This window comes from Pteropus alecto, unplaced genomic scaffold, assembly GCF_000325575.1.
Source record: "Pteropus alecto unplaced genomic scaffold, ASM32557v1 scaffold313, whole genome shotgun sequence".
NCBI classification, from domain to species: Eukaryota; Metazoa; Chordata; class Mammalia; order Chiroptera; family Pteropodidae; genus Pteropus; species Pteropus alecto.
In genome coordinates this window covers 1,281,988-1,309,561 of record NW_006434832.1, presented here as the reverse complement: position 1 = coordinate 1,309,561, position 27,574 = coordinate 1,281,988, and the positions used below count along the sequence as shown (strand labels likewise).

The 27,574-nt window shown below is 48.0% G+C and overlaps 1 protein-coding gene across 3 annotated transcripts in view; it reads left to right on the top strand.

Moving 5' to 3' along the window:
- MAP3K14 (mitogen-activated protein kinase kinase kinase 14) overlaps window positions 1-27,574 on the top strand; it is a 41,494-nt gene that overhangs the window by 5,562 nt on the left and 8,358 nt on the right. The window contains exons 2-10 of one of the 3 annotated variants that reach the window (XM_006910150.3): window positions 8,540-8,760; window positions 15,625-15,900; window positions 17,145-17,214; window positions 18,759-18,969; window positions 19,070-19,687; window positions 20,619-20,756; window positions 25,771-25,900; window positions 26,131-26,262; window positions 26,773-26,877. In XM_006910150.3, the coding sequence (XP_006910212.1) occupies window positions 15,645-15,900; window positions 17,145-17,214; window positions 18,759-18,969; window positions 19,070-19,687; window positions 20,619-20,756; window positions 25,771-25,900; window positions 26,131-26,262; window positions 26,773-26,877 (1,660 nt within the window). In that variant the 5' untranslated portion in view covers window positions 8,540-8,760; window positions 15,625-15,644. Of the gene's footprint in view, window positions 1-8,536; window positions 8,761-15,624; window positions 15,901-17,144; window positions 17,215-18,758; window positions 18,970-19,069; window positions 19,688-20,618; window positions 20,757-25,770; window positions 25,901-26,130; window positions 26,263-26,772; window positions 26,878-27,574 lie in introns of all 3 variants that reach the window. The other 2 variants (XM_015588094.2, XM_015588093.2) reach the window with 2 other exon arrangements.

The window sequence follows — 27,574 nt, the reverse complement described above, 5'->3', positions numbered from 1 at the left end:
ACTAGCATTATCTTGCAAGTGGTCACAGGCTTCTCACCAACCTCCTACACATGCCCATCAGTCTGGACTAGCCAGCAGTCACTTTGGGCGGAGGTGACCAACTGACCTTAGGCTTGACCACTCTGTCAAGAAAGAGCTGTTAGAATTACAGACTGGAAATAATTACTGTTCGTGTACTCCTTTATTTTACAAAAGTTAGAAAATGGTGACCCAAGGAATCCAAATGAGTTGCCCAAAGCCACATGGCTAGTTTGTGACAGAAACTGACTAAAGTCCTTTTCCCTGTGCTGTGCTGCCAGTGAACAAAAGAGCTACTCGTGGAGCAGGAACTGTATTTTTTAACTAGTTCTTCCTTTGTTCCCCTACCCTAACCCCATCACCCTCAGCCTTTCTACAAGCTCCGGCAGATCTGGGAAGGGTGGAGCCAGAGCAGCAGCTGCTCTGGGCCTAAGGAAAAGTAAACATAAAGCTATTTATTTGACACTCTCTTATACCATGAGGTTCATGTAACCAAAAGAAGGTTAAGGTTGATAAGAAAATACAATTCTGGGCAGGGTTACCCGGAAGTCTCAAAGGTTGCCTACACCTGTAGGGCACTTTGCTACCTCACCAAGCACTATCTTACCCAAAGTGGGCGTTCAGTTACTATGAATGATTGATTGTAAAGGTTCAAACCCACTGGGCACCAAGGAGCTCATCTGTATCTTTGTTCTGTAAAGAAAAGACATGGATAAGAAAATACAATTCTGGGCAGGGTTACCCGGAAGTCTCAAAGGTTGCCTACACCTGTAGGGCACTTTGCTACCTCACCAAGCACTATCTTACCCAAAGTGGGCGTTCAGTTACTATGAATGATTGATTGTAAAGGTTCAAACCCACTGGGCACCAAGGAGCTCATCTGTATCTTTGTTCTGTAAAGAAAAGACAGAACTGTCTTTTCTTTGCTGGTGGCATGCCAGTGGCCAGAAGAGGCAGAGTCGTCAGCATCATCCTGGCTGGATCCCTCCAGCTCCTCTCAGTGAAGAGGCTCTTCCCTGTGGGCAAAGCATAATGTCATATCTGGATGGTGACCCCTGCAAGCGCTAAGCGCTGCTGTATCCAAGATCTACCACCCACCTGCTGACGTTGACATTTCCTTTTACTAGGCTAGAATCAGTCTACTGGCCGATACCAGGGATAGTTCTGGGAGGCTTGGGAGGAAAGGGTGCCTTAGCCAGCCTCACATGAGGATGCTATCGCCAATTAAGATTAGAAATGGACTCCTTTGGCTCAGGAAGTTGGTTGGATGAATGAGGCTCCTTGAAACTGTGCTCAGCAGTCCCAATTGGCAGATGCTGAACTTTGAGAGGCAGAAATAGCTTTACAGTGATAAATGTCAAAGGCGGAGATTTGTGTATAACTTCCTATCTAGTAAATATATGCAAATCTGAGCCCTGATGGATATCGTCCAGTTCGGAAGGGTCATTTCTCAAGGAATTGGAAATAATTGGGTTTCTAGGTCAGCATTTAGGAAAGGGGATGACAAGAGCGGCCCAGTGGCCAGCTTCTTTGGGCGGAGGCGACCAACATCTTCCTGCAGGGATTCAGTCATAGTACCTCATGCTGTGACACCTTGTACAGGTGACTGGACAGTCCGGACCCTCATATCCCAGGCCAACCAGGCTCTCAGAGCCAGCGGCACTCATCTGTTCCTCAGGAGTGCGTCAGTCATTCTTTCATTCAGTGAACAGTTGTCAAGCATATCAAATGTGGCAGGCTCTGCTAGGCAGGTGCTAAAATATAAAAATCAGGACAACTGAAGTGGGTCCTCGAGGAGCTCATTGTTGTGGGGGGAAGATGGGCATGGAAGCAGACACATTATAGGTGCTGAGTCGTGAACCACAACCGTGGGAGCTGGAGAAGAGTGAAGAAGGTACCCTGGCCCAGTGGCCCTCCTTTTCCAGCTTGACCCAGAACTGTCATACACAGAGCTCCTTGGAGGAGAAGAACGTGCCTCCCATTCTGTGGGTATCTGGGAAGGCACACCCTCGGCATTAATCATCTTGCAGCCTTGTACCACTTGTCAGCTCAGAATAGGAGCTTGAGAACCATCTGGAAACTTCAGCCTTCTGGGGGAAGGAGTCATTCGCATAGGAGTAGGCACTGTAAGTAGAAGTATGCTTAAACGGTTCAACGCAGAAGCAGATAAGGAGTGACCGACTATTAAAGACGTGGCCCCACTTAGCCTAGCCTTCCAGGCTGGAACAGAGAGGGCAGAGACCACACTGGCAAATCCCACGTACTTGATGCTGCTCGGAGACAGATTCATAGGTGGACGGTCCGAGGCCTGACCCATGACAGTACTTCTTTGTATGGGTTCAGCATTCTAGAAAGGTCCAGGGCTTCGATGGTGAAAGCTGCGTGAGGGCAGGGACCTTGTCTGTCTTGGTCACCATTGCATCTGTTCTGATCAGCACAGCACGTGGAGCACGGTAGCCACTGGCTAAGTATTTGCCGTTGAGTGAAAGTATAAGACTAGAATCCACACTCCTTTTTCTAGGCCCCGCTGGCCTGAGAGAGGATGAGAGAACCACAGGCTGTTTCATGGTTCCCCCTCCTTAACCAAGGAATTGGTCTGAGATCCTCTGCGAATATTTATGTCATAGCACAGGTCCCAGACGCTTTCTCCCTTCCTGGGGGAGGACAAGGATGTTACCCTGTATTGTAAAGGGACATGTCAAATGCACCCCGGCAGCTCATGTACCTCAGACCGGTCACGTAGGCCTATCAAAGTGTGTGTAACATCTGAAACAAGGCCATGATCGGGGTTCTCTGCCAAAGGGCAGAGCTGGACCATGTGCTTCCTTCCATTTACCCTCATGCGTTGGAAGGGTTCTATGGAAAGCTGAGGTGTTTGGGTTTCTTGTTTATTCTGAAGTTCCTCTAACTAGTTCCTCAATTTTAGAACCAGTCACCAGTGACCACAATGAACTTAAAGCCTCCTCCCTTACAGGAAGGCTGAGCCTGTCTTTCTCCATCTTCCCTGAATACAGGTAGACTCTGCTTGAAGCCAGTCCCACCTGGGAAAACCAGAGTTACAAGCCGAGAGAGGGGAGTGGTTGTAGTTCATGGACTGACTGTAGCCCAGGGAACTGTTCCTTGTTCAGAATCCAATCTGAAAGGTCAATTAAGGAGAGCAGTTTTTCACAACCAAACATTCCTTGTAATGATGACCTCAGGCTAGCAAGATCCAGAAGTGCATTTTAACTCATCAGAGAAAGCTGGTTGTGTTTAGCCTTTTTTTATGTCATGTTTAGGGCAGTTTATGGCACTGTAATCTTTGGAAATTGGTCATTATTCACCAGTTTACACTGCAGCCCCCACTTAACCAGAATATCGGTTACACAAAATATCCCAATCTACAGATTTCAGTGACACTTAAATTTTTTTTACATGGCATACATTAAAAAGTTCTTGCTGCTTATGGTGTAAATGGAGTGCACATATGGTTGGGGTCTTTTTCTTTTTCTCAACTCTACTTCCCCTCCTCCCCATTCTCCTGCATACCAATTCCATAATTGTCTCTGTTGATCAATGATACCCTAGTAGCATCTTTTCTATATGCTATTGGCTGTCCTCATGCAAAAGATTTGAAAGTTAAATCGAGAATGCCATTGTAACACTTTTAAAGTTTATATAGTGCCCAAATCAGGGGCCTAGAGACAAAGTACCGACCATATTTATGAAAATAATAGTTGATGCTCAAGGCTTTGCTATTTAAAAAAAAAAGTGAAAACAAACACACAGTAAAGTAGACTCAAGAAGCCTAGAACCAGGCTTTATAAAATGAACTGCAAATTTGAAGTTTGTCTTAGAATTGGTCCCCAGGATGGGTCCAGCTGTGCTGGGCACAGGTGGACTAAGGAACACAGGCCTGCCACATGTCCAGCTTAGAGTCTTTGCTCCCCCTTGCCATTTTAAACTTACTTTTTTCAGAACGGGCTGGCTGCGTTTATGCTTCCTAATTGAGATACTTCCCCCTAGGTCATTCCCTGGGTTTCTCACTAATAAATCTTTGGCTTGTGGCAGCTTCTGCATTTGGGTCCTAAATTTTAAAACAGATCATTTGACAGTGAATACAATGTCATGGCTAAGAATATGGGCTTTGACAAAAAAGAGACCCATGTGCAAATCCTTCTGCCAGGATGGCCTTGGACAAATTACTTGACCTGCTAAGCCTTAGTTTTTTCCTCTGTATAAAGGGAATAATATAAGTGCCTTGCCCACAGAGTTATTGTGACGAGTCAAGAAATAATGCATGTATTACCTAACTCATAAAAACCAATAATAGCTGTCATTATCATTTTTATTATTATTGACAACCAGCATGTTATTATGTGTATGCACATGACAACAGATTATTGACAATACTTAAAGATATCCACAGGGCAACTAATTTTAGCTCTAGCTGCCAAGGAATTCTGGGTCCTGGTTCATCATGCACTGGCAAGTCATTCTTTGGTCCATTCAGAGCTGAGGCACTGCCAGTAGAGAGGCTGGATGGTGTGTACGGATGCTCTTCAAAGAACATTCTCCTTCATGGGCTGTCCTTTCTTCCTGACCGCTTCTGCCCCTCTGCTCTCGAGCAGAAGAGGGTTTTTCCCCTCTTCTTTTGATAGTGTTTGTTCCAGACCTCCCTTCTGACCCTAGGGCTCCTGGCTGGAAGCTGTGGGAGGTGGGTTTTAGCTCCACAGAGGCAAGGACTTGCAAAGGACTGTCACTTCCAGTTATGGAAAGGACTGCTCATCTCGTAACAGCTTCCATCTCACTAGAGGTTCTGTTAATGTTTGTAGAGCACCTACTATGTGCCACACACTGTACTGGGCATATACACACTGTTTCTTGCATTTGTTTGTCTTGTAAAATCCTTTTATGTAGGTTAGGGGATCCCTGTTTAACAGATCAGACACCTCAGTCTCAGATTAAGTGACCAGAGCGTTGAGGGACTAAGATTCGAACTAGATCTTTTGACTCCAAGGCTATCCTGCTTTGTAATCGGGTAGCCATCCCTCAGGATTATTAAGTGATGTATTGGAATAAATGACTTCTAGGGCCCTTCTGATCCCAATATTATTTTGTAATCCCTTTATTATTTATTTATCCATCTACTCATTTTCCCCTACTAGATTATAAGCACCTAGAGGGCAAGGATAGTATCTTTCTAGCAAATAACTAATATATTGTGTGGGAACCACCTGTCCTTGCCTGAATGATGCTGCCTACTTCCCTGACCTAGAAGCAGGAGAGGAGAGAGAGCCCACTGAGAAAAGGGTCACCCAGAAATTCCAGTTCCAGGAATTTACCACCTAGAATTACTCGTCAAGTGCACAAAAATAGTGAATAAAGGTATTTTTTTTTGGCAATATTACTCATAAGGGGGAAAAATTGGAAACAATTTGAAAGTCCATTTATAGAAAAATAGATGGAGAAATGATGGTGCATCTGTACCGTAGAATCTTATGGAGCCATTAAGAATGGGATAGATTTACAGACACTGAAATGGAACAGTATCCACATATATTATTAAGTGAAAGAAGCAACATATAGAATATTGTGGAAATATAATCCTGTGTTTATTTTAAAAATAGTCCCAAACTGTATGTTTGTATATGTATAGTAATGGCTCTAGAAAGATTTATACCAAATTTAAGTGTGTCTTATATTGTGGGGAGGAGGGAGTAAGTAATACAGGGATTTTATTTTCTATATACAATTTGTATTGTTTAAATTTTTACAATGAACAAGTATTATTACCTTTGCATTTGAAAACAAAAAAAAAAAGATTTTTTTTTTTTTTTTGAGTAGCATCAGATATTATAAAAGGGAGGTAGGGAAGACTAGCCAGAACAACTTGCCTCTCAGGTTTCCCAGATTGGGACCAGCCTCAGATCCCACCCCTTGACATAAGCAGCAAAGAAAGAGCTGGTGGTTTTCTCAGTTCTGCAGTTTCCCACTCTTTGTGGACTCATGAGTATTTCTTATACCCAGCACTAGACAAGGCCTGTAACCACTATATACACTTATCATTGGTTGATTACAAATAAAAGCAGGGAAGCAGTGGCTGTCAGAGTCGAGGACGGCTGACAGAGCCATCTTTGAGCATCTTTCTACTTGAGTCACAACTGATAAAACCCACAATCCCCAGGAGAGAACAAGAAAGGGAGTAGAATGAAAACCAAAACCGGGGGGGATGAGCTTGCCCATCTCCAGCCTTCTGTTTAGTGGCACTGCTGTCTGAACTCACTGACCAGCCACAGAGATTCTGGTGGGGCTCCCTCTGGGGTGAGGGAAGCAGTCATCACATTTATTAAGCCCCACTCACAGAGGTGGACCAGATACCTCCTAAATTCTCATCTCATACCAAGAGACCCCTTTTGTAGTTACAGCTTGTTTTCACTATAAAATTACATTCCACAAAGAACATCTCTGGAGGGATAGAAAAGAAACTGGTTACAGGGAGCCCCTCAGAGGAATGGGGGAAGGGCGGGAAGGACTTACGCTTTTCGCTGTGTATCCTTTCTGTATTTTTTCTTACCACTTGGAAACATCTGTTAAAAAATGAACACTGAGAAGAGTAATGCATGCATGCTCACTGAAAAAAAATGTGGAAAAATTAGGAAGGTATAAAGAATATGAAACACCATCAAGAGAGAAGCATTGCTGCCTGTGGTAGGTGTCTGCATTTTTATAAATGTTGATATAATATACAGACACGTGATCGTGATCGGTAGGATCGCACTTTAGATATAATTCTGTATCCTTTTTCTGTTAACATTGTACCCCATAAGCATTTCTTCATACAGTTAAAATTTATAAATGTTTTTAATGGATATATGAGGATTTATTTAATAATTATCCTCCTCCTATAATGAGACATTTTTTCCAGTTTTCTACTATTATAAAGATACACCAAATGTCTTTGTGCAACTTTTTTCTGTATTTCTGTTTGCTCCATACCTATTGCAAACCTGAGCTGTGCACACAGAAATGGCTGTCGTTTCCAGAGTTCTTTCGTCTACATTATTTCCTTTGATGAGTAAAGCGAGTGGGGGTATGATTAAGGGCCAGGACGAGGGTGAGGAGAGTGAGGAGGCTTGGTGCAGTAGGCAGTCAGAAAAGGAGGCCATGCAGTAGAGCTGTTGGTAGAGACTTCCTGGAGGCGGAAGGCCTGAACTTTACCTGTGAAGGACAAGCAGGATGTGCAGGACAGCCCACACGAGATCGTGGCACACACAGAGACCTGTAGGTTTAAGTAGCTAGCAGCGTGTGGAGACTGGCCAGAGCCAAACCCTGTGTTTAAGGAAACAGTGGTCAGACAGATTATGGACCACAGAGCTGGGACTGGGCCCATAAGCAATGCAGAGCCAACGGATGTCTTTGAACTTGAGACTGTCTTAAGGACATGACATTTTAAGGTTAGCTCAGCATCAATGTTGTGTGGGAGGGGGTCAAGGAGAAGCTAGAAGTGGGTAAGACCTATGCTAATAAAATAGATGTGAAGTGATTGCCTTAAACATTTAAAGGGGCCTGTCGACGGCAGTGTTCCTGCATGTGTGGGACTAGCCAAGATTGACAGGCATGTGGTGGGAATTGGAGGACAGTCATAAATTTTATTCCATACATTTCATTTACTCAGCAATTTGACCTATGGAATTGGCAGAGACTGAGTTTTTGTGGGCACAGCAGATTTCTTTTTTATAATTGATCTGTAAGATTTTAATGATTAATGTACATTCACATTTCATATCCTCCGTAATGGGAAATGCTTACATAGAAATTGCTCTCCTGGGAAGCAGGCCTCAAGCTGGCGAGTGAGGCAGGTTTTGAGGTTCCTCCGGCTGAGTTTTATCAGAGTGCTCCTTCTCCCTTGATGTCTGTGTCTAGGTCCCAGTGCCCACTTGTTCTTTCTACCTAATGGAAAGAATTAAGCCTCCCAGAGGCCTGTAACTTATGATATTGTCTGCCCAGGCTGGGGAGTCAGGGGAGATTCTGTCTCAAAGGCCAGGTTCTCTTTTAATGCCCAGCACCCACCATCTACCCCTACCCCATAGATTCCTCCATCCGGAACTCTGCCCCTGAGTTATACCCCTCTTCCTCTTCTGAGAATTTAACCCCTGGAGGTTAACCATGACCAAGGACATTTCCACGATCTGATACTTGAACTCCATCCACAGCCTCGTCTCCTGCGGCTTCCTGGCTTAGTGTTGCTCACCGGTGGCTTCGAGTTGTTTGTGATTCCTACATAGACTCACCTCTGCACCTTAACTTCGGCCATCCCCACTACCTGGAGTACCCTCTCCTTTTTCTTGGGAATTTTTTGCTCGCCCCTTGAAACTCAGCCCAGGCATCACCTGCTTTAGGAAGCCTTTCCTGACACGCACCAGGCCGGGCTGGATGTGCCTCCATGCGTTCTCATTGCGTCTTCTGTGTGTCTGTGTCTGTCGTTGCATTACTATACTGCATTGTAATTTTCTGACGACTTGTCTCTTTCCTCCAGTAGACTGTAAGCTCCTCAAGGGACTGCGTCTTCTTCCTCAGTGTACACCCAGTGCTCAGCACAGGGCCCAACACCCAGGAGACCCAATGCATGCGCAAAGAATACTGTGTAATAAGATTCTGCAGTCTCTCTGCAGTGTGACAGGACACTCTGAAGCCAAGACCTCACTCGTCCATAAAGCCTCAACCTGCCACCAGTCTCTGGATTTTGAGGCTCTTTATTAGGTGCGCGTATAAGTGATTGTTATCTTTTTGTCTAAAGTATTTTGTCTGATATTAATGTTATATGTTTTTGTATTGGCCTGACATATCTTTCATCCTTTATTTTCAACTTTTCTGTATTATTTTGTTTTGTCTTTTAGTCAATATCTAACTGGATCTTTTAAATCCTATCTGATTATCTGTCTTTTAATAGGCAGGCTTAATCTATTCATGGGTGTTGTGATAAATGATATATTAATATTTCAACTTACCCTGCCACCTTAACTTGTGTTTCTTTTTATACTTACTGTCCTTTTTCTTTACTTCTTTTTTCTCCCTTTCCTTACCTTTTGTTAGAGCTATCAATATTTTTCCTTTACCCTTCTAGTTTGGAAACTTTGAATTGTATTTCTATTCTTATAGTTAGTTACTCTTAAATTTTAACACGTATATTTAACTATAATTTCTTCTAATGTAGTATAAACATTTTCATATGTAAATCCCACAGAAAGGCAAGGCTCTTATCACTCCACCCATGGGACGGCCCCCTTCACCCCCTTTTTCTTACATATTGTTTAGAATTTAATGTTTAAAAATGTTTTAAACTAATTTTTTACGTTCAATTGTTAATTAAATTGACCAGCATATCATATTGATTCCTGTGCCTACCATTGTTTCTCACATCCCATTTCTTCTCCGGTTTACTTTTCTGCTTGCCAAAGCACATCCTTCAGTGGTCCTTTCAGTGAAGGTAGCGCCATCTTTCCTGGAACTCTGTATGTATGTATTGTGTGTGAGTTTCTTTTTAATTGTTTTAAGAAAATGACCCGTTAAAGCTAATCAAGGTAAAAATTGTACCACCACAGGAACACATACCAGTGTAAGTCAACTAGAAATCTGACCAGTTTTTTGCTGATTCAGCCCTTAATGATACGGCCTCTCATTTTTAGTTCTTGTGCCTCCACAAGCTAAGAAATTATTACCAACAGGGGGCGGATCCTAGAGGTAAAATAAGGGTAGTAATATCTACATGAGAGTAATACTGCTCAGCTCCTGGTGGTTCCAGGTACCTCTGCCAACAAGCTTTTATTCTAGAAAGGAACTGAGGATCCTTGAGTCCCAGGCGAAAGGGCCAAAGAATCCTAGTTTTAGCCCTAACCCCATGTTAGCTGCTCTAGTTGTATAAATTGGGCCTTATTTGTTTCCGCAGATAAATTACCTCTTAGAGCCTTCATTTCTTCATCTGTAAAATGGGAATACTATTACCGACCTTGCAGGGTTGCTGCGAGGTTCATCAGTAATGCAGATAAAGCACCCAGCACATGGCCAGCACACAGCAGATGTTTGATAACTGTAGTGGTTATTACAGTCCCTGGCCCTTAGGAGACACTCACTGAACACTCGTTGAATGAATGCAGGAGCCTGTCATAAAAGTCTTCATTGAGGAGACAGGTTATAAAGGATAGGTGAGGTCAGGGCAGATATTAACAAAGAAGGAAGGCATTCTCTATGGGAGTAACAGGGTGAGCAAAGGAAAAGAATTGGAGGCTTGCCCATTGCTCCCTGCTCAGGCCAGTGAAAGGAGCAGTCTGATTGGAACAGAGGCTGGAGTAGGGTTTTGGGGAAGGCAGTCAGGGCAGAAAGGGAGCCAGGGCTGAGCATGCATGGAGATCTCTGGGTCTGCCTGGCCAGATGGCTGTTTCGCCAGGCCAGCTCACTCCGCCTAGTGCTGGCCCTTGGTTCCCCTTCCTGTACAGCCCCTCATTCTTGATAGGCAGAGGCTGGCCCAGTGTGGCCTACTGGCCAGGCAAGCTGGGGCTTAAAAGAGGAAGCATCAGAATAAGATTGGTTTTCAACTAATATCTTATTAAGGAAGTTGAGTCATTCAACTTCTGCTATTTGTCCCCTTTGGGCATTCAGAGAAGGACAGATTTTTACTTCCAGATAAAATAGTCATGAGAGGGATTTGCCCTGGTCTGCCCTGGCCCCTCAGTGGACATTTTTAAGATGACCCTGTAAGACAGAGATTTTTATATTCTTTAGATACAGAGAATCAAGGCTCAGTGTGTTGAATGGCTTAGGTAAAGCTCAACACCTTCACTATATGGTGCTGAGACAGAGACAAGTCCCGTTGTCTCGGCGATAGCATTTTTGGGCCTGGTAGAGGGTAAGGGAATGAACTTTCATTTAGCATTGAAATTGCTATTGGCCAGGCAAACTGACTGGCATTTCATGAACTCTACCTCATTCAGTCCTCAAAACAACTCCAAAGATGCTAAGAGAAGAAACTCAGTGGCCTGCTCAAGAGTTAGCATGCAAGCTCGAGAGGCGGGAGCACAGGATCAGCCCCTCTGCAACTTGTACCCATGTGAATGTTTCGGCAGGCTTCTGAGCGTCTCTAAGCCTCAGTGTTCACATCTGAACATGAGATTAATAATGGCAGGTGCTCAGTAAATATTGACAATTATTGTTCTGAATCGGAGTCACCCGGCCCACAGATAATCCTGACAAATCAGTGGCATTCTAGGAGCGAAAAGGAATCTCAAAAGATTTTCTAGGCCACTGGTTTGCAAACTTTTCTCCTCAGAGACCTAGGATTCCACAGAGGTCCTTGGTGGGTAAAGGAAAGCTGAGCGTGTGGGGCCTTTGCCTACCTTCCCTAGCAGAGCAGCTGTTTTTTGAGTTACATATCAGCTGAGTTACATAGAGTTACATTCTAGCTCTTTGATATATTGGGAGTTGAAGTATGATTTCATTTGACAAAAATGGTCCCACTGCTTTTTTTTTTTAAGTTGCCAAGGCTAAAACCCATATCTTCTGGTTTCTACTCTGTTGTTTTTACCGTACTTACTAAAATAGAGAAGTGAAATGTGATACATTTTCGAAAGGTTATCATCACTGAGGATCAAAATTTAAAACATTATTTTTGTAACGTCCAGTAAATAAAAAGTTCATTTAATCTAAACCCCATTTTTGTCCCAGAATCCTAGGAACAGAAATTTTGCTGTCGAGAAAATACTGTTGTCATAGCCTTAGACCAGAACCGCCCGAGAGAAATGTTCTCTAGCTGCACTGTCCAACATAGTAGTTAGTGTAAGTGAAGAACTGATTGTTAAATTTTATTTAATTTTAATTGATTTAAATGTAAGTAGCTACGTGTGGCTAGTGGCTGCCATATTTGACAGCATAGCCTTACAGTATAGAGAAGGTCGATAGTCCCAGGCCCGTTGGCATCAGAATCATCCAGGGAACTTGTCAAAAGTACAGATTCTGGGCCTAACGCCCAGTGACTGATTCAGTAGGTCTAGGGTGAGTGCATTTTAAGAACTCATCTGGTTATTCTAACTTGCAGTCAGGTTGGAAGGCACTGCGTCCCTGGGGTGGGAGAGTGGAGTCAGAATCAGGCATTTAACCCCAGCTTCGGTCTTCTATGGGACCACAGCCACCTTCTAGGGGATATGAGACCCTTGGAGAATGTGATGGAAGCTATGGACCTCTTCCCTGGAGAAATATAAACTGCGTCTAGTTTCTGGGGCTCACAGACCATCCTGAAGCCACCCTTGAACCCACATTAAGAACTCCTCACCTTAGAAGACCTTTACTACCTGGTAAGGGAGCCAAGTCTGAGTCTCAGGATTCAGGGCTCCTGTCCACAGCAAGCATGTCATACAAATCTGCCCAAGGGTTGGTCTGGTACCAACCCAATCATTTCTACCCCCAGGCTTCCCCAGGGGCTCGTCACGGCACCGCAGAAGAGAGAACAGGCAGTGTACATGCCCCAGGCCCTAAAAGAATACTGAACAAATTCTACTCCTTTCCCTTCTACTTTTGTTTTCATGGTCTTGAGGGTGAGCTGAGTGGATTTGGCTATTATTACTACAGCTCTGACAGAGAACAGAGGTCTGAATGCAATTGAGGCGTGAGTGGAGCTGGGGAGAGAGTCCAGGCTGAGTAATGGATCAGGATTTTGACCTGCCTTCAAAGGCAGAGACATAACTGGCTCCCACTTAGTCCTCATTCCCCACAAGCTGCAGGAGAGAGAAGGGGCAGAGCTGCAGGCCTGTGAGCTAGGGCGACGAGCCAAGGACCAAAACCCAGGGTTGGGAAGGTCACCTGGCCAGCAGCCCCAGGCTTAATACAGAACCCTGTTTATATGTAGACCAATACCCATATAGGAATAGAGAAAGAAGGAAGGAGCAAGTGTGTATATAAAAGAACTGCTGTTGGGCCAAAGTGTCCTGAGAATAGCCTCTTGAACTTGGAGGCTGTCGGTGAGGGCCTGAGTCATGGTCATGTGGCCCAGGCAAGCCAGACACAGGAGAAGCTGTACAGTTCCCGGGCTGTAATTTCGTGCCACTGGGAGGTGAGGGTCAGCCTGTTTTCCCCGTGCCCTTCACAGATTCAGCTGCCAGCTGCTGGGTTAGCTTCTCAACAGCCTCCTTGTTCCTCTCCCTGCCTGCCAGGCTGTTGGATGAGTCACCCACCAGGGAACTGAAGAGGCCCTGAGCTTGGCTGCCTCCGCCTCAGCTTCTTTAGGGCAGGGGAGCCTGGCATGCTTGTGGAGAAAGGATCAGGACCCCTGGCCAGCGGCCCGCCTAACCGCCAAGGTGAAAGGACGGCTCCTGGGGGTGAGAGGGTGCCCCACGGCCTCTGTAGTGGAGCTCTAGGATGAACTATGTCAGGCAGAGACAGGCCGTGTGAACCCCAGCGCTGCTAGATCTTGGACAGCTGGGTGCCCTCAGAACAACCACCAACCACCTGGCCTCATTTCTCTCACTCATCAGATGGAACTCCCTCTTCATCCCCCATGCTCAGGATCATTCTTCTCTGAAGGTCACCCTTAGATTCCCTCACTCAGCCAACATCAGTTGTCTCCTCTGTGCCCTGCTGTGCTATCCACTGAGGGCATCGCCTCAGCCCTCAGGAGCTCTCGGACCAGAGAGGACCATGGGTTCCCCGCTTGTGTTTGCCTGTAACCCAGGAGACTTACAGAGTGCACAGCACAGCCTCAAGCCCGGGGTTCTAGGTCCTGGCCCTGCCCTGCCACGTGCAGTCGGGGTGACCTTGGGGAAGTCACTGCCAAACTAGGCTTCAGTTTTTTCAAGTAAAAATGAGGATGTTAAAGTAATGTGGAGATCCCTGTAAGCACACCTCTAAGACTGTTAGCTTTAGAGGCTGCAGTTTGTTTTCAAGAGCCCAGTACCCCTTGTAAAAAGGCCGAGAAAGGCGGGAGCTACTGTAGGCCCAAATCAATTCCTTTTTGGAGGTGGCAGGGGTTGAGGAGGTGTGGGATGGGAAGAAAATATGGTAACTGGAAAAAAAGCCTGCCTTGGAGGACTTTCACGTAATTGAAATCAGAATACCCCTTAGATTTCGTAAGGTCATCATCAAGTATCAATAAGGCCGTCCATTCAGCCTCCTCAGCATCCAGCCTTCAGGCATCCATGCTGAAAGCTGGAGCTACTCAGAGCTCAAAGCAAGGAGGCTCTTAAAGGCAGAGGCATAAGGATCAAATTAGTAGTGACCAACACACCCATCCATCCCCCTCACGCCACCCCAGTCAGGCTGGCTCAGTCTTTTGTAGCCATTGTGGTAAGGCAGATTCAATAGGAAGAAAGTTTTATGCAAGTGTTTCCCAGCTTCCCACTGTCTCATTTAAGCTTCTAGCCTGATAGGGCAAAAGGCCAGAGGTGTTAGAGGTTTGGCTTCACATGGTCTGCTTTTCTGCCCCAAGAGCAAACAGAGACCATGATCCGGGATGAGTGGAGTTACAGAGGGGAAGACTACACCTGTTAGTAACAGCTTTAAGACCAACCTCCCATCAGAGAACTCTCATTAAAGACCTGTCTGCATTTGGTGCCTTCTCAGGCTTTGTCTACAGCAAGTCACAACCCTGCCCTTTGGGAGTTCACAGCCCCAGTCTTTAAAAAGTTTCCCATGTGGTCAGTCTCAAGTTGGTGCTGTTCTCCGTGGCAATTCTAGTCTACGTGCTATTTGTACAGATTGTCGCCACACTGGGCTCAGTCTCCCTGAGGCTTGCTGGAGATGAGACCCAGAAACAGGTGAATTCTTGTGCTTTGTCCTCACATTTCTAGCGGTGTAGGTTGGCATTGGAGCTTCTAATATAAATTTCACTACTAATGTTGCCTGAAAGGAAAATGATACTTAGGAGAGATTTTTAGCAAATGAGTTTGGACATGACAGAAGGAAGCATGTCAATTCCTTCTGAAGAGCCACAAACAGATGTGTCTTGGGACAGGAGCCAAGTGCTGGCGCTGCCATTTGCATGCTGATTTTTAGACTTTGTAAGATTTTATACACACACACACACACACACACACACACACACACACACTTATATCTACCTCCTGCTGGGAATAAAGCCTTGATTTTCTCTACTTGGAGAAAAGCTATGGGGGACGGTGTAGACATGTCCTCTAAAAAGGCAAGGCAAGGCGTGAGTAGTCAACGAGGTGACTAATGGTTTTGGAATACAAGATTCACCACCATGTTCTGAGAAAGCAAGGTTTGCCATAAAACAAACAACAGAAAAAGATTCAGCCATTATTTATAAAAGCAAGAAAGGACCAACCCAGATGTTTGTGCTATGGCTATCTGGACGAAGTGGGCTGGAAGCCTCCTTGTTGGGCAGAGTGCAGGAATCTATTTATGGCTGTGTGCCGATAGGGCTGGGGGCTCACAGCACATGGAACCAGTGTAGATGCTGAGAGGTTGGCTTCTTCGCCCTTTGAGATGTTTAGAGGATAAGTACATGTGGCATAAAGAGGCAAAGGCCCCTCTTCCCCCTGCTCTTCTCCTCCAACCCAAAGCCTGACCTGGGCCCCTCGGGGTCTGCCAGTGACCTGCCCTGTTTGGTCTCTCCCTCAGGGTGAGCGTGAGCCTGGGAGATGGCAGTGATGGAAATGGCCTGCCCAGGCGCCCCTGGCTCGGCAGTCGGGCAGCAGAAGGAGCTCGCCAAAGCCAAGGAGAAGACACAAGCGATGGGGAAGAAGCAAAGCTCCGTCAATAAGCTCGAGGCCGTGGAGAAGAGCCCCGTGTTCTGTGGGAAGTGGGAGATCTTGAACGATGTGATTACCAAAGGCACAGCCAAGGAAGGCTCCGAGGGAGGGCTGGCCGCCATCTCCATCATCGCCCAGGCCGAATGTAAGGGGCTCTGGGTTCGGGGTGTTGGCCGAGAGGGCAGATGGGTGGGCCCACATGGGGTGCAGTTCTCGTGTAAGGGTGGCTGGTGCAGGTGAGGTTCAAGGTGCCCCTGTGGAAGAGGGAGGTCAGAGTCACCACTCTGTGTGATTCTCACAGGACGCGACTGGGGGTTTAAGCCAAGAATGACTGTGAAGCGGGAGCTGTAACAGTGCTGGAGAGTGAAACACAAGGGAGAAAAGGCACATGGAGGCTTTTGCCCATTGTAACCAGAGCAAGAAGAGAGCTGGGAGGCAGGAGTTCGCAAGCTTCACAGGTCCTGGGGACTCTGCCGCATTGTCAACCAGGCCCTGAGCCTTTGTCTGTAACCAGCCTGAGCATCCCTGGCGAGGCCCCAGACAGGAAAGGCTAGGTCTCCTGGAAAGCCCCTCAGGGGCTTGATTCTCTTCCACCTCAAGGTGGCCCCACCCCAAAGAATGAACACCTGCTCTTGGGCCCGCTGGGCAAGTAGACGGGCCTCAGGCTGCTGCAGGGCAAGGCCTGGTCTCGTCCTCTCTGCTTCTATTTACAATACCTCAAAATGACTTGAAATGGTGGCCACTGCTGGAGCCTGAGAAACTCCGCAGAGGGCTGGCAAGCGCCGGGAGTCTCCTCTCTCCCCCAGCCACCCTCTAACCCAGGAGGTTTCTTGGGGCAGAACCTGGCAAGACCAACAGCTCGTGATGGCGTTTTCCCACAGACGCACATCCTTCCCCTCATCTCCCGCTGCCTTCTGGCCAGTTTTTGAGGAGTAATGAGAAAATCAAAATTGAAGTGGAGTGAGTGACATAATGTAATATTTTACACGTGCACACACATATACATATACATACATATATATATAAAATAAAATAGCTTGTATTTATTGAGCCATTATATGTGCCAGGCACTGCGTTGAGGGTTTTATATAGCTCATCTCACTTAAGCTTCACAGTAAGTGAAGTGAGGCGGGCACCCTGTGATCCCATATCATAGGCATAGGCATGCCCACTGCTCCTGACCCTTAAGCCAGGAGAGTGGGGTGAGACAGTGACAGGAGCTGGCATGGGTAGGGAGGTGAGCCACCCCATGAGGTGGTCTGGGGAGGAGGAGGAGAAGGAGGAGCTGCCCAGGAGGATGTCTGTAAAATGCCTCTCTCCTAAGTGCTGAATTCCTGTTCCTTCTCCTCTCCCTTCTGCTCATCCAACCGCTTTTCCCTTACTTAAAAGGTGAGAATAGCCAAGAGTTCAGCCCCACCTTTTCAGAACGGATTTTCATCGCTGGGTCCAAACAGTACAGGTAAGGAGGCCAGATTGAGTGGGACACAGGGAACTGAAGCCAGCGTCCTCCCTCCCCCAGCTGCTCGCCCGGGCCGCTCCCAAGTGAACCCTGGCTCCCTCCTTCAGCACCTGTGGTGCAGCTCTTGGAACCTGCCCAGGCTTTCCTGGCTGAGCTGGTCTCTCAGCCAAATAAGCTTTTCAAAAGCTTTTCACAGCGTGTGGATAACTGCCTCTGGGTCACATCAGCTTGACATTTTATTTTTATTCTCCTCAGAGTCCTTGCTGCTCCCCCGTGTTTCCCATCAGTAGGGAGGGTGCTGGGAACAGGAGTTACTCTTTAGCTGGTGCGTGACCACAAGTGCAGGTCCAGAGGGCCACTCTAACGTGAGAGAGAACTGCCGAGTCTTCTCCTGTGAGACACACCCCAGGAGGGAGAGGGGTTTGGAAACAAGCGGGACGGCCAGACTCGCAGCTCTATGGCCCTGCACGAAGCAGGCCGAGTGAGGCTCAGCCTGTTCCTAGGCTCCCAATCCCCAGAGGTGACTTTTGGCAACTGGAAGTCAAATCTGGAAACCATTTCCTCCTCTACCACCTTGTGTGGCGGACTTTTTTATCTTTGGAATTTGGAAACGAACGAGTGATAAAAAGTTTGCCAGGAGGGCCGCTACCCTTGAATCTAGAAATGTTCAGAGTTTGGTCAAATTCCTTACGCTGTCCCAGATGCCTTTTGCCCAGGGTAGGGGCTTCCTGACGGACCCACTTCTTTCAGCTGCCTAAGAGAAGCACGGAGGCCTCTAGCAGCCCCCCAGGACTGGGCTGAGTTTGCGTCCTTTGTGGGGGGCAGAAGATGAGGCCATGGGAGGTGACTGAGGCTATGGTCTGCTCCACAGCTGTTTGGCAGTGGCCCTTCAGAAGTGGCTGCCAGTGCCTTGATACCTGGCAGGGATAAGGGCCAAGTGAGATCCCTGGTTGCGGTGAGCCTCGGGCTATCAGAGAAGGCCGGGCTCCCCTGGTCCCCAGGCACCAGCCCAGGCAGAGAGTGTCTGTGCGTCTGCAGTTCCTTACATTCCTACGGCCACCAGGTATCAGAGGTGACCAGCTTCGACTGTCTCTTCTTCTGGAGGCAACAGAAAACTCACTCTTGTCAATTAGAGCTGAGAATGCCCACCATGGGGTGTGGCCCTCCAAGTCACACGCCCCGTTCTGGGACCTCCAGGGGCAGCGCAGCCTGAAGAGCAGGGACAGAAGTGTGTATCCAGAAGGGCAGTGTGTGCCCACTCACAATGGTATTAACTATGGTTTTTAGGAAGCTCGCCTTAAGGGCCAAGCACTGAGGTGGGCTTTTGAAATGAGCTGTTTCATTTAAACCTCCTGTCTACCTGCATGGCAGAAAATACTACGCCCATTTTATAAATGAGAAAACTGAGGTTCCTGTGAGTTCCCACGTTTACAGAAGTACCAACTAAGCTGGGATTTGTCTATGACTCTAACCGCAGTTACCTAAGCAGCTACATCTTCCTGCCTCTTCACACTCAAAACGATTATCTGTCCCCTTTCTGACAGCCAGTCCGAGAGCCTTGATCAAATCCCCAACAATGTGGCCCACGCAACAGAGGGCAAAATGGCCCGTGTGTGTTGGAAGGGGAAGCATCGCAGCAAAGCCCGAAAGAAACGCAAGAAGAAGAGCTCAAAGTCCCTGGCTCAAGTGGGAGCGGCCTTGGCCAGACCCCTTCCCAGAACCCCCGAGCAGGAGAGCTGCACAGTCCCCGTGCAGGTGAGATCCACCACCACCTCAGAACAGGCTCGCGGGGCCTCAAGACAGCGCCTGTGCCTTAGTCCTGGCCCTATGTTCTAACACCTGTTTTTCCCCACAGGAAGACGAGTCCCCACTTGGTGCCCCATATGTTAGAAATGCTCCCCAGTTCACCAAGCCTCTGAAGGAGCCAGGCCTTGGCCAACTCTGTTTTAAGAAACTCGGGGAGGGCCTACGTCCAGCACTGCCTCGGTCGGAACTCCACAAACTGATCAGCCCCTTGCAATGTCTAAACCACGTGTGGAAACTCCACCACCCCCAGGATGTAGGCCCCCTGCCCCAGCCTGCTCACCCCTTCCCCTACAGCAGACTGCCTCATCCCTTCCCATTTCACCCTCTCCAGCCCTGGAAACCTCACCCGCTAGAGACCTTCTTCCTGGGCAAACTGGCCTGCTTAGACAGCCAGCAGCCTCTGCCCGGCCCACCCCTGGGCAAACTGGCCTGTATAGACAGTCAGAAGCCCCTGCCTGGCCCGCCCCTGCAGCCCAGCTGCCCACCTTATGGCACGCGGGACAAGTTTTCTGTGGAAGAGTACCTGGTGCACGCTCTGCAAGGCAGCGTGAGCTCTGGTCAGGCCCACGGCCTAGCCAGCCTGGCCAAGACCTGGTCTGCGGGGAGCTCAAAGCCCCAGGAGCCCAGCCCCAAAACTGAGGACAGCGAGGGCGTCCTACTTACTGAGGTAAGTAATCTTACAAACACAGATATACACACCACCACCACCAAGTCCAAGGCAGAGAACAGCAGCCGGAAGTCAGCAGGGGCGGGGGGTGCTGCAGTGGGAAAAGGAGCATCACTGGAAAGGGGGGGATGGTTTTCTCTTTTTATCAAAGTCACTCATGCATATGACAATGAACGAAATCGTAGCAAACTGCTTATCACTGACGAATAGCAGCCACTTCACCTCCAGGCTCACTTTTCAGTCCTTTTAGCTTTTTCCATTTTTAGTTCTGGTTGGCTGCCTCATTATTGCTGGACTGTGTCTGTATGTGTGTATATTATTATGAATAACACAGATGCTGAACAACAGAAATTAGCAAATATCAACTTCAGAAGTTACCCCGTGACCCCCGATATGAAAAATGAGGATTGTGCCCATTTTCCCTACTTTCTTTCTTTCCCCCTTTTCCTCTAATTCTCTTGCTAGATCATTTTGTAACTTTAAGTGATTTTCACACTTAAATTTTGGGGTTTTATTCCATCCACTTTTGACATTATCTCTCAGCCCCTGCTCCCTTCACTGTCCTTCCCTGTCTTCTACCTCTTAGCTCCTGAGTTATATTTTCTCTTTGTCAAGGTCGTTGACAATTCCATTTCTGTCCCACAACCACAAATCTGGCGGTGGGGGGGCGGTGTTCATCACAAGGATCAGCTTGCCTTGGGCAGCATGTAAGGCCGTCCTTTGCCTTCACCCTATACCCACAGCCCCCTCTCTGGGTCCTGCCCTGCCTCTTCCCCAGAGTTCTGCCCCTAACCCAGTGGTGTCTTTGGTTGTGAGGACTCAGCCCAGCACCCTGGCAAGGACACCAGCGGGAGAGCCTTCCTCCCTGTAACCCTTCGTCCCTCCATGGCCCTGGCCACTAAAACTGGCCTGTCTCTTCTGCCAACCCCAGAAACTGAAGCCGGTGGATTATGAGTACCGAGAGGAGGTCCACTGGGCCATGCGCCAGCCCTGCCTGGGCAGAGGCTCCTTCGGAGAGGTACACAGGATGGAGGACAAGCAGACCGGCTTCCAGTGCGCTGTCAAAAAGGTACGCCAAAAAAATAAAACAAGGCGTGCCAGAGCGCGAGGGGCCGAAGAGAGAAGCCAGGTGGCCTACTGCGTTCCCTCTGCTTTCCTTCAAGGATAGTCACAGGGCCACTGTGGGTCTGACTTGCTAACAGCCCAGCTCTCCTAGCTACCCTGGGTCTCAGCCACGTGTCCCAGCCTGGGAGCTGCACTTGGTGAGAGGGAGTGTGAGGGTACTCAGCAGCCTGGGCCACATCTGATGCCAGGGGCGAGTAAACCTGGAATATGGGTGGATCGTCATGAAATTCATGTGGAGCTGAAACTCCTAAAGCACATAGTGGGGCCACCCCACACCTGGACCGAATCACAAGAGCAATAGCCTCCACCTAACAGGAGCCTCCTGGAGAAGCCCATGTACGTGGAAAGTCAGTTCTAGTGTTGAGTTTGGGCTCTGCCTCCTGTTGGCCAGATAAAATAAGTCTTGGGAAATGGAAATTACGAGAAATGAGACTTAGCAAGAGAGCCAGGCTTGTCTGACTAGATTTTTTATTTTTGACGGGGAATCAGTCCTGTGTGTTTATTAACAAGTCAGAGAGGAACTATACCTGGCAACATAGGGGTGAGGTACTGGCCAGAAAGGTAGGATGGGCTCCAGCCCTGGGGACTCAAGGGCAGAATGAAGCCTTTTTAAGGAAGGCAGGAGAGGATGACTCGTGGTCCTAGGATTTCGATTAGAGTCAAAGGCATGAATCACCTTCCCTGCTCCTTCATCTCACCGATGTTAGAACTGGAAACCAGAGAGGGTCGCGTGCCTTGCCCAAAGCCACACAGCTGGGCCTGGAACTGAGGCCTCCTTCTGTCAGACCACAGACAGGCCCACCAGTAGCACTTCCACAGGCCTCGAGGGGGTCATGCCTGTTCCTGTTCTGCCACCTTTTCTTCTCCCTCTGACTCTCGGCTCACCTTGACTGGAAGCCACCTTGTCCCCAACCCAAAGCTAGCATCCAGGACCTCTGAAGCCAGAAATCAGGAACATTTTCTTGGGCCATTTCCTTGGTCCATTGGCAAGATGAAATAAGCTAGCTCAGAGAAAGACCTTGTTTTCAAGCAGCTTTTGTCAAGGACATTCTGACAAATGGAAAGGGACCAAGTAGCCAGCCAGACCAGGCAGGCCCAGCACACTTAGGTCCTGTGTAGAGTGGACATCAACTCTGCCACTGTCATGGGTGCCTGTAGCTTTAAGGGGCAAAGATAAAAATTGTGCTGTAAATGAACGTGGCTTCCCTGGCTTGTATGTGCGTTAGGGTGCACGAATTCTAGAGTTTGGGCTTCAGGGTGATAGGATGAGAGAGGGGACTACCCATAGGTATTACCCCAAACTTCAGACTCAGCATGGCAAATAAGCACGCTCCACCCCCACCACCCCACACTGACCAAAACACGTGCGGAGTTCTTGCCACCGTGGGTCATCATCTTCCACCGGGATGCCAAGGCCACGTGCCTGACCTCCTCAGCTGCAGCTCCCTTCCCAGGCCACTGGAGAAGGCTCAGCTGTCCCTCCTGTGAGGTGGGTGGGAGGACAGTGAGAGGGTGTGAAGTGTCCTGGAGATGTGCTGGGAGCTTAGTCACTGGCCTTCTCAGCTGTTCCCCTGCTGAGGTTCTCAGCGTCCCAGGCAACAAGGTAAACAACCCCAATATAGTAGAAGAGGACAAATACTCTATTTCTCACCTCCCCAAGGCAATCACAAAGCTCCAAGCACAATGCTCTGACTTGCCACCATCAGAACTGCCTCTGGAGCCCACCATAGTGTCTACTCTCAGAACTCGGCCCCCTCCTGTCCTAGGTCTCAGTGGAGACGGCCTTTGGGCAGCCCACACAGTTGCCCTTGGCTGGGCAGACAGCCCCTCCTTCTTCTTCTTCCTCTTGGGATGGGGTAGGGCAGGCAGCGGGGTCCTTTAGGGTGTTCAACTGAGAGATCTGAGAAACAGTTCCCAGCTAAGGGGGTAAAATGGGGTGAGGGATGGGGGTCAGAGGTCAGGCTGCACCTAGGGTCAGAGCAAGTCTCTGCACTCTCCACTCCCTGTCGGGGATCCAGCCTGAGCTGAGGACAGCATTTCCTTGGTCCTCCTCCTAGAACAGCCATGGCCCCAGGTCACGAGTCCAGGGTTTAATGTAGGGTTTTTGTTTGTTTAAGGTTTTGTTTGATGTTACTTTTAATTGCAAATAAATACAGGTTCATTTTAAAAGAATTAAAATGATACCCAAAAAGCAAAAGTCTCCCTTTTCCCCAATCCCATTTTCAGAGGTACCTTCCCTTTGGCATCTTTTTAGACTTGTTATACATATATGAACATGTAGTTATTCCCTTTATTAAAATGAGACTGTGCCACAGAGGTCCTGTGCCAGGTTTTTTTCATGTAATAACATATCATGGACAGATTTCTTTACTGATGTATACGCATCACTCTAGTGCTTATTATCAGTCAATGTAGAAGTTCTCATCCTAGTCAGCAGGTGAAGTCATGAGATTCAGAAACTCTTGGACCTTTATTCTAAATGTGTGTGTGCGCGCGTGTGCACACATGTGTGATGTATGGATACACACACGTTTTCGATGGGGAAGGGTTCGTATCATCTGTCAGCTTTTCAAAGGAGTTTATGGCCCTAAGTGTTAAGAACTGTTCGTGCGAGAACATCTGGCTCAAGGATGGCATTCTGGGAGCCTCCTTTTGACTCTGCCTCTGATCTAGGATAGTGTGGCCTTGGCCAAGTCAGGCCAGCTGTTACCAAGCACCTGCCCTGTGGAGACAATGAGATACCACTTCATAGGCTTTTGCAAGATGGAAACGATTAGAAAGTGCTTAGAACACTGCCTGGCATGTGTTCAGTGGGCCTTAAATATTAGTTCTCGTTAACATCCTCATCACAGTCCCGCCCCTCACTCTCTGGAAGTCCAGAGAGGGGAGGTGGGGCAGATGGGCAGCTGGCCTGGGCTAGATGGCCCGTCTGCGCTCCCCCACCTGGCTCCCTTGGGATGCCCTTTCAGCTTGCTGTCCCTGAGCTGGCACAGATTTCTAAAGCACCTTGTGTTTTGAAGGGTCCCCTCTGACCCTCTTTGGTTGTGTGAGTGGGAACGTTTTTAACGTTGCCAGAACACTCGAGAGGACTTATGGATCTCTTAAAAGTGAAAGCAGAGGTTCCCAGACTTTCTTGATTCATAGCCCTTAACATCTCAGTAATTTTTTCATGGCACCCCAGGCCACAACAAATACCTAACAAGCACCTTATTGATTTATTAAGTGATTAAGTTACTAATAAGTCTTTATCCTAACAACTTAGTAGCCGTTTGAATAACAATACGCATTAAGTTGAAAGAAAAAAATGTCCTTCTGTTCCTAAACAACCATAATCGCTGAGAGATGTACTCCTTGTTGACTCTGTCAGAAGCTTGTCAGACTTTGAAATCAGGCTAGACACCATCACCTTCATTTCCTGCTCCACATTTTCTCCCTGAAGTCGTTTTTATCACAGCGACCTCCAAAAACCTAGCTTCATAAAGATATAAAAAACCGAGTTTCATAAAGATGTATCATCAAAAGGAATGCAGTGTGATTTGATGTTGAAAGTGAACTGTCTCGAGCTGCTGGTTCCCCCAATGTCCCACCACTGTGCATCATCACCGTTTCCCTCAGAAGTGAAAAGATCCCGAAGTGCCCTTCTGAGTTCTCTGTGGTGCCCCGAGGTCCTTCGGCTCCCAGTTGTCAGGTTAAAGATATTTGCTAATACAAGCCCCTTGGTGAATTAGTTCCAACTCAGGTTCAGAGCTGGAAACACTGACAAAGAGTCAAAGTTCATGTGAGTTAATTAACGAAACCAGACTTTCTTTACATAACCAGAAGACATTTTCCACTGATAGGCAAAAGTCCAAAACCCCCACATCGTCAGAGCTGCTGTTTGCCAAGTCAGCAGGTCTCCAAAGAAAACTCTGCCAGGTCCTGACTGATTTCTTCCAGGCTGGGTTTTGCTACCACTGATGCCCCCTAGTGGTACCTCTCAAGGAAAACGTGAGAACGAGCAGTACCCAAAAAGGAGAACAAATCCATTAGGAAGTCTTAGCATTTAATAAGCTGCTCTTATTTGAGTGGAGAGAGGAGGTGGGAAGGTACCATTTCCTGAGCACCCACTAGTTGCCAGGCCCACTGTTGGTTATCGTCCCTCCAAATCCTCACTGAGCAGATGCCACTGTCCCCACCTTTCACATGGAAACACGTAGATTAGGGGAAGTGATCTACCTTTGGATGTGGCCCAGCCAGGGTCTCAGCCCAGAATGTTTGTATCCAAGGCCTGTTTCTTCCTGCCATGTTATACTGGTCCCTGTAGAAAGGAGCGGGTGGTCCCAGATCTGTCCATCCACAGCAGGACAGGCCTTGGCCAAACTCCTCCCCAGAAGCCTCTCCTGTGCCCAGATGCTAAGGAGACAGCTGCAAACAGTAAACAAACAGTGCCGTGTCTACGTGGACATTTTAGTCCTCGGGGGAAAAGACAGTCATAAAAGTTGTGAAGGGAGCTGAGGATCCAGAGGCATTTACAGTCAGAATCTTGGCAGCCTCACCTCTGGTTTCAGATAAATCAGAAACCCAGTATCTGAAGAGTAGACGTGACTGTCGATAAACAAAAGGTCCTGTGCCCTGGAAATTGCCCAGACATTTGTGTTGGGGTGAAAAAAGTTCTGTTCTGCAGATTCGAGAGCGGGCAGCATGCCAGGAGCCTGGATGAGGATTACGGATTTTGTGTGACTAGTATTTTGCCACGTCAGCACCGTAGAACTTTAATCAAGTCCTGAGAGTTGCCGCTGACCCCAAGGGTGCATATTTTAGTCTCTGGGGGTCCAACAGGCTTACCCGGGGCCCTGCCCAGCCTTGTAATTGTCTTGGGAATATCGGCAATCTGTGCAGGGAGCACCTATGGTTCTGACAGGATGACAGGAAGCCCACCCTGGTCCCTCACCCTGACTTCTACCTCTGGGCCCTTCCAGGTTCCAGTTGAAGTGTTTCGGGCTGAGGAGTTAATGGCGTGTGCTGGACTGACCTCACCCAGAATCGTCCCTTTGTATGGTGCAGTGAAGGAAGGTCCTTGGGTCAATATCTTCATGGAACTGCTGGAAGGTAAGGAGCTAGATCCCGCTCTTTCTCCCTCAAAATTCAGAGCCAAGGGTTTCCCCAAGTCTTGCCCGGGTTGACCTTGGTGCCCAATCAGTCAGTCCATTTTTTACCTCTCGACCCTGTGACATTGGCAGGAAAGGCCTGCTTTTCCACCAGCTGCCCTTCAAAGTCCTTTGCCCGTGGCTTGGAGGCCTGAAAAAGCCCCGTGTAAAGACCGGCCGTTGGTCTCCTAGGTGGCTCGCTGGGCCAGCTCATAAAGCAAAAGGGCTGTCTGCCGGAGGACCGGGCCCTTTACTACCTGGGCCAGGCCCTGGAAGGGCTGGAATACCTCCATACCCGAAGGATTCTGCATGGCGATGTCAAAGGTGAGGCTCGGGCCCCCATGGCCCTGGTCCCCAGTGGGCTTCTTCCTGGCCCCATCCTGCCCAATTTCCTCCCCAGTCTCCTAGGCCTCCCTGGTCGTCTCCAGGGGCAGGGCCTGAGTCAGGCTAGCAGGGCTATGCCAGTGGGGAGGGGATGTGTGTTCTCCAAGCCTTCAGCCTGGCACTGTAGTTCCCAGGGGTGGTGCCCACAGAGAACTGTAGGTCAAGCTCCCATACACTGGTGACCACTGGGGGAGGGTGGGGGTAGCAGAGTTGAGTGGCAGCGTCCCCAGGAGGAAACCCAGTCCCTGTCCCCTCACTCTTGGCGATCCTGCCTGCTACCTGCCTGGAGCCTGAACTGATACTCTCCCTTCCACCATGACTAATGAAAATAATCAGAAGCAGCAGCTGCCACATAGGGTCAGCCAGAAAATTGCCTCACTGGAGGTCCAGGTTGGGCCGGGACCCAACATGACTCACCTGTTCCTTCTCTTCCCTGGTGTGGCCTGGCAGCTGACAATGTGCTCCTGTCCAATGACGGGAGCCGTGCAGCCCTTTGCGACTTTGGTCATGCTGTGTGCCTTCGACCTGATGGCCTAGGGAAGTCCTTGCTCACAGGTAAGTCCCCCACACTGCTCCTCCCCACAATGATTATTATAATAGCCAGTAGCCTTTACTAAGCATTAGCTGGATGCCTTCTCCTTTACCTTCCAAATGGCAATCAGAGACGTGAGAACTTTATGTCCACCAGTATACTTCAGCCCCGCCAAAAACCCTTGGTTCTCGTAAGGCTTTTGTTGTCATGCTTAAATGTAATAATGCACATCAGGTTCTCGTTTCTGATGTTCCTTTTACACAGAGAAGGGTACGAAAAGGACGTGTGCCTCACCCTAGATCCTAGGTCTTCTGCCTCGGAGCCCACAGGGCTCCATCCCTCTTGTCCAGCCTTTTTCAGGGAGCTGGGCTCCCAGCCTGTGACCTCGGCCTTCCCGTGCCTCCGAGAGCACAGTTTCTGGAAACACAAAGACCTGGGCTCTGTAACTGGAGAAATATCTGATGTTAATATATATTTTTCTGATTTTATTTTATTTTTTGCAATTTAAAATCTTTTTTTTAATTGTTTTATTTTTATTTTTATTTATTTTTACTTTTTTAACATTTTATTATTTTTATTTATTTCTCACCTCCCCCTGGCCCCCCGCCCTGGTAACCACTAGTCCATTGTCCGTGTCCATGAGTCTCTATTTGTTTGTCCTGTTCATTTGTTGTTTTTAGGTTTATATCCCACATATAAGTGATATCATGTGATTTTCAA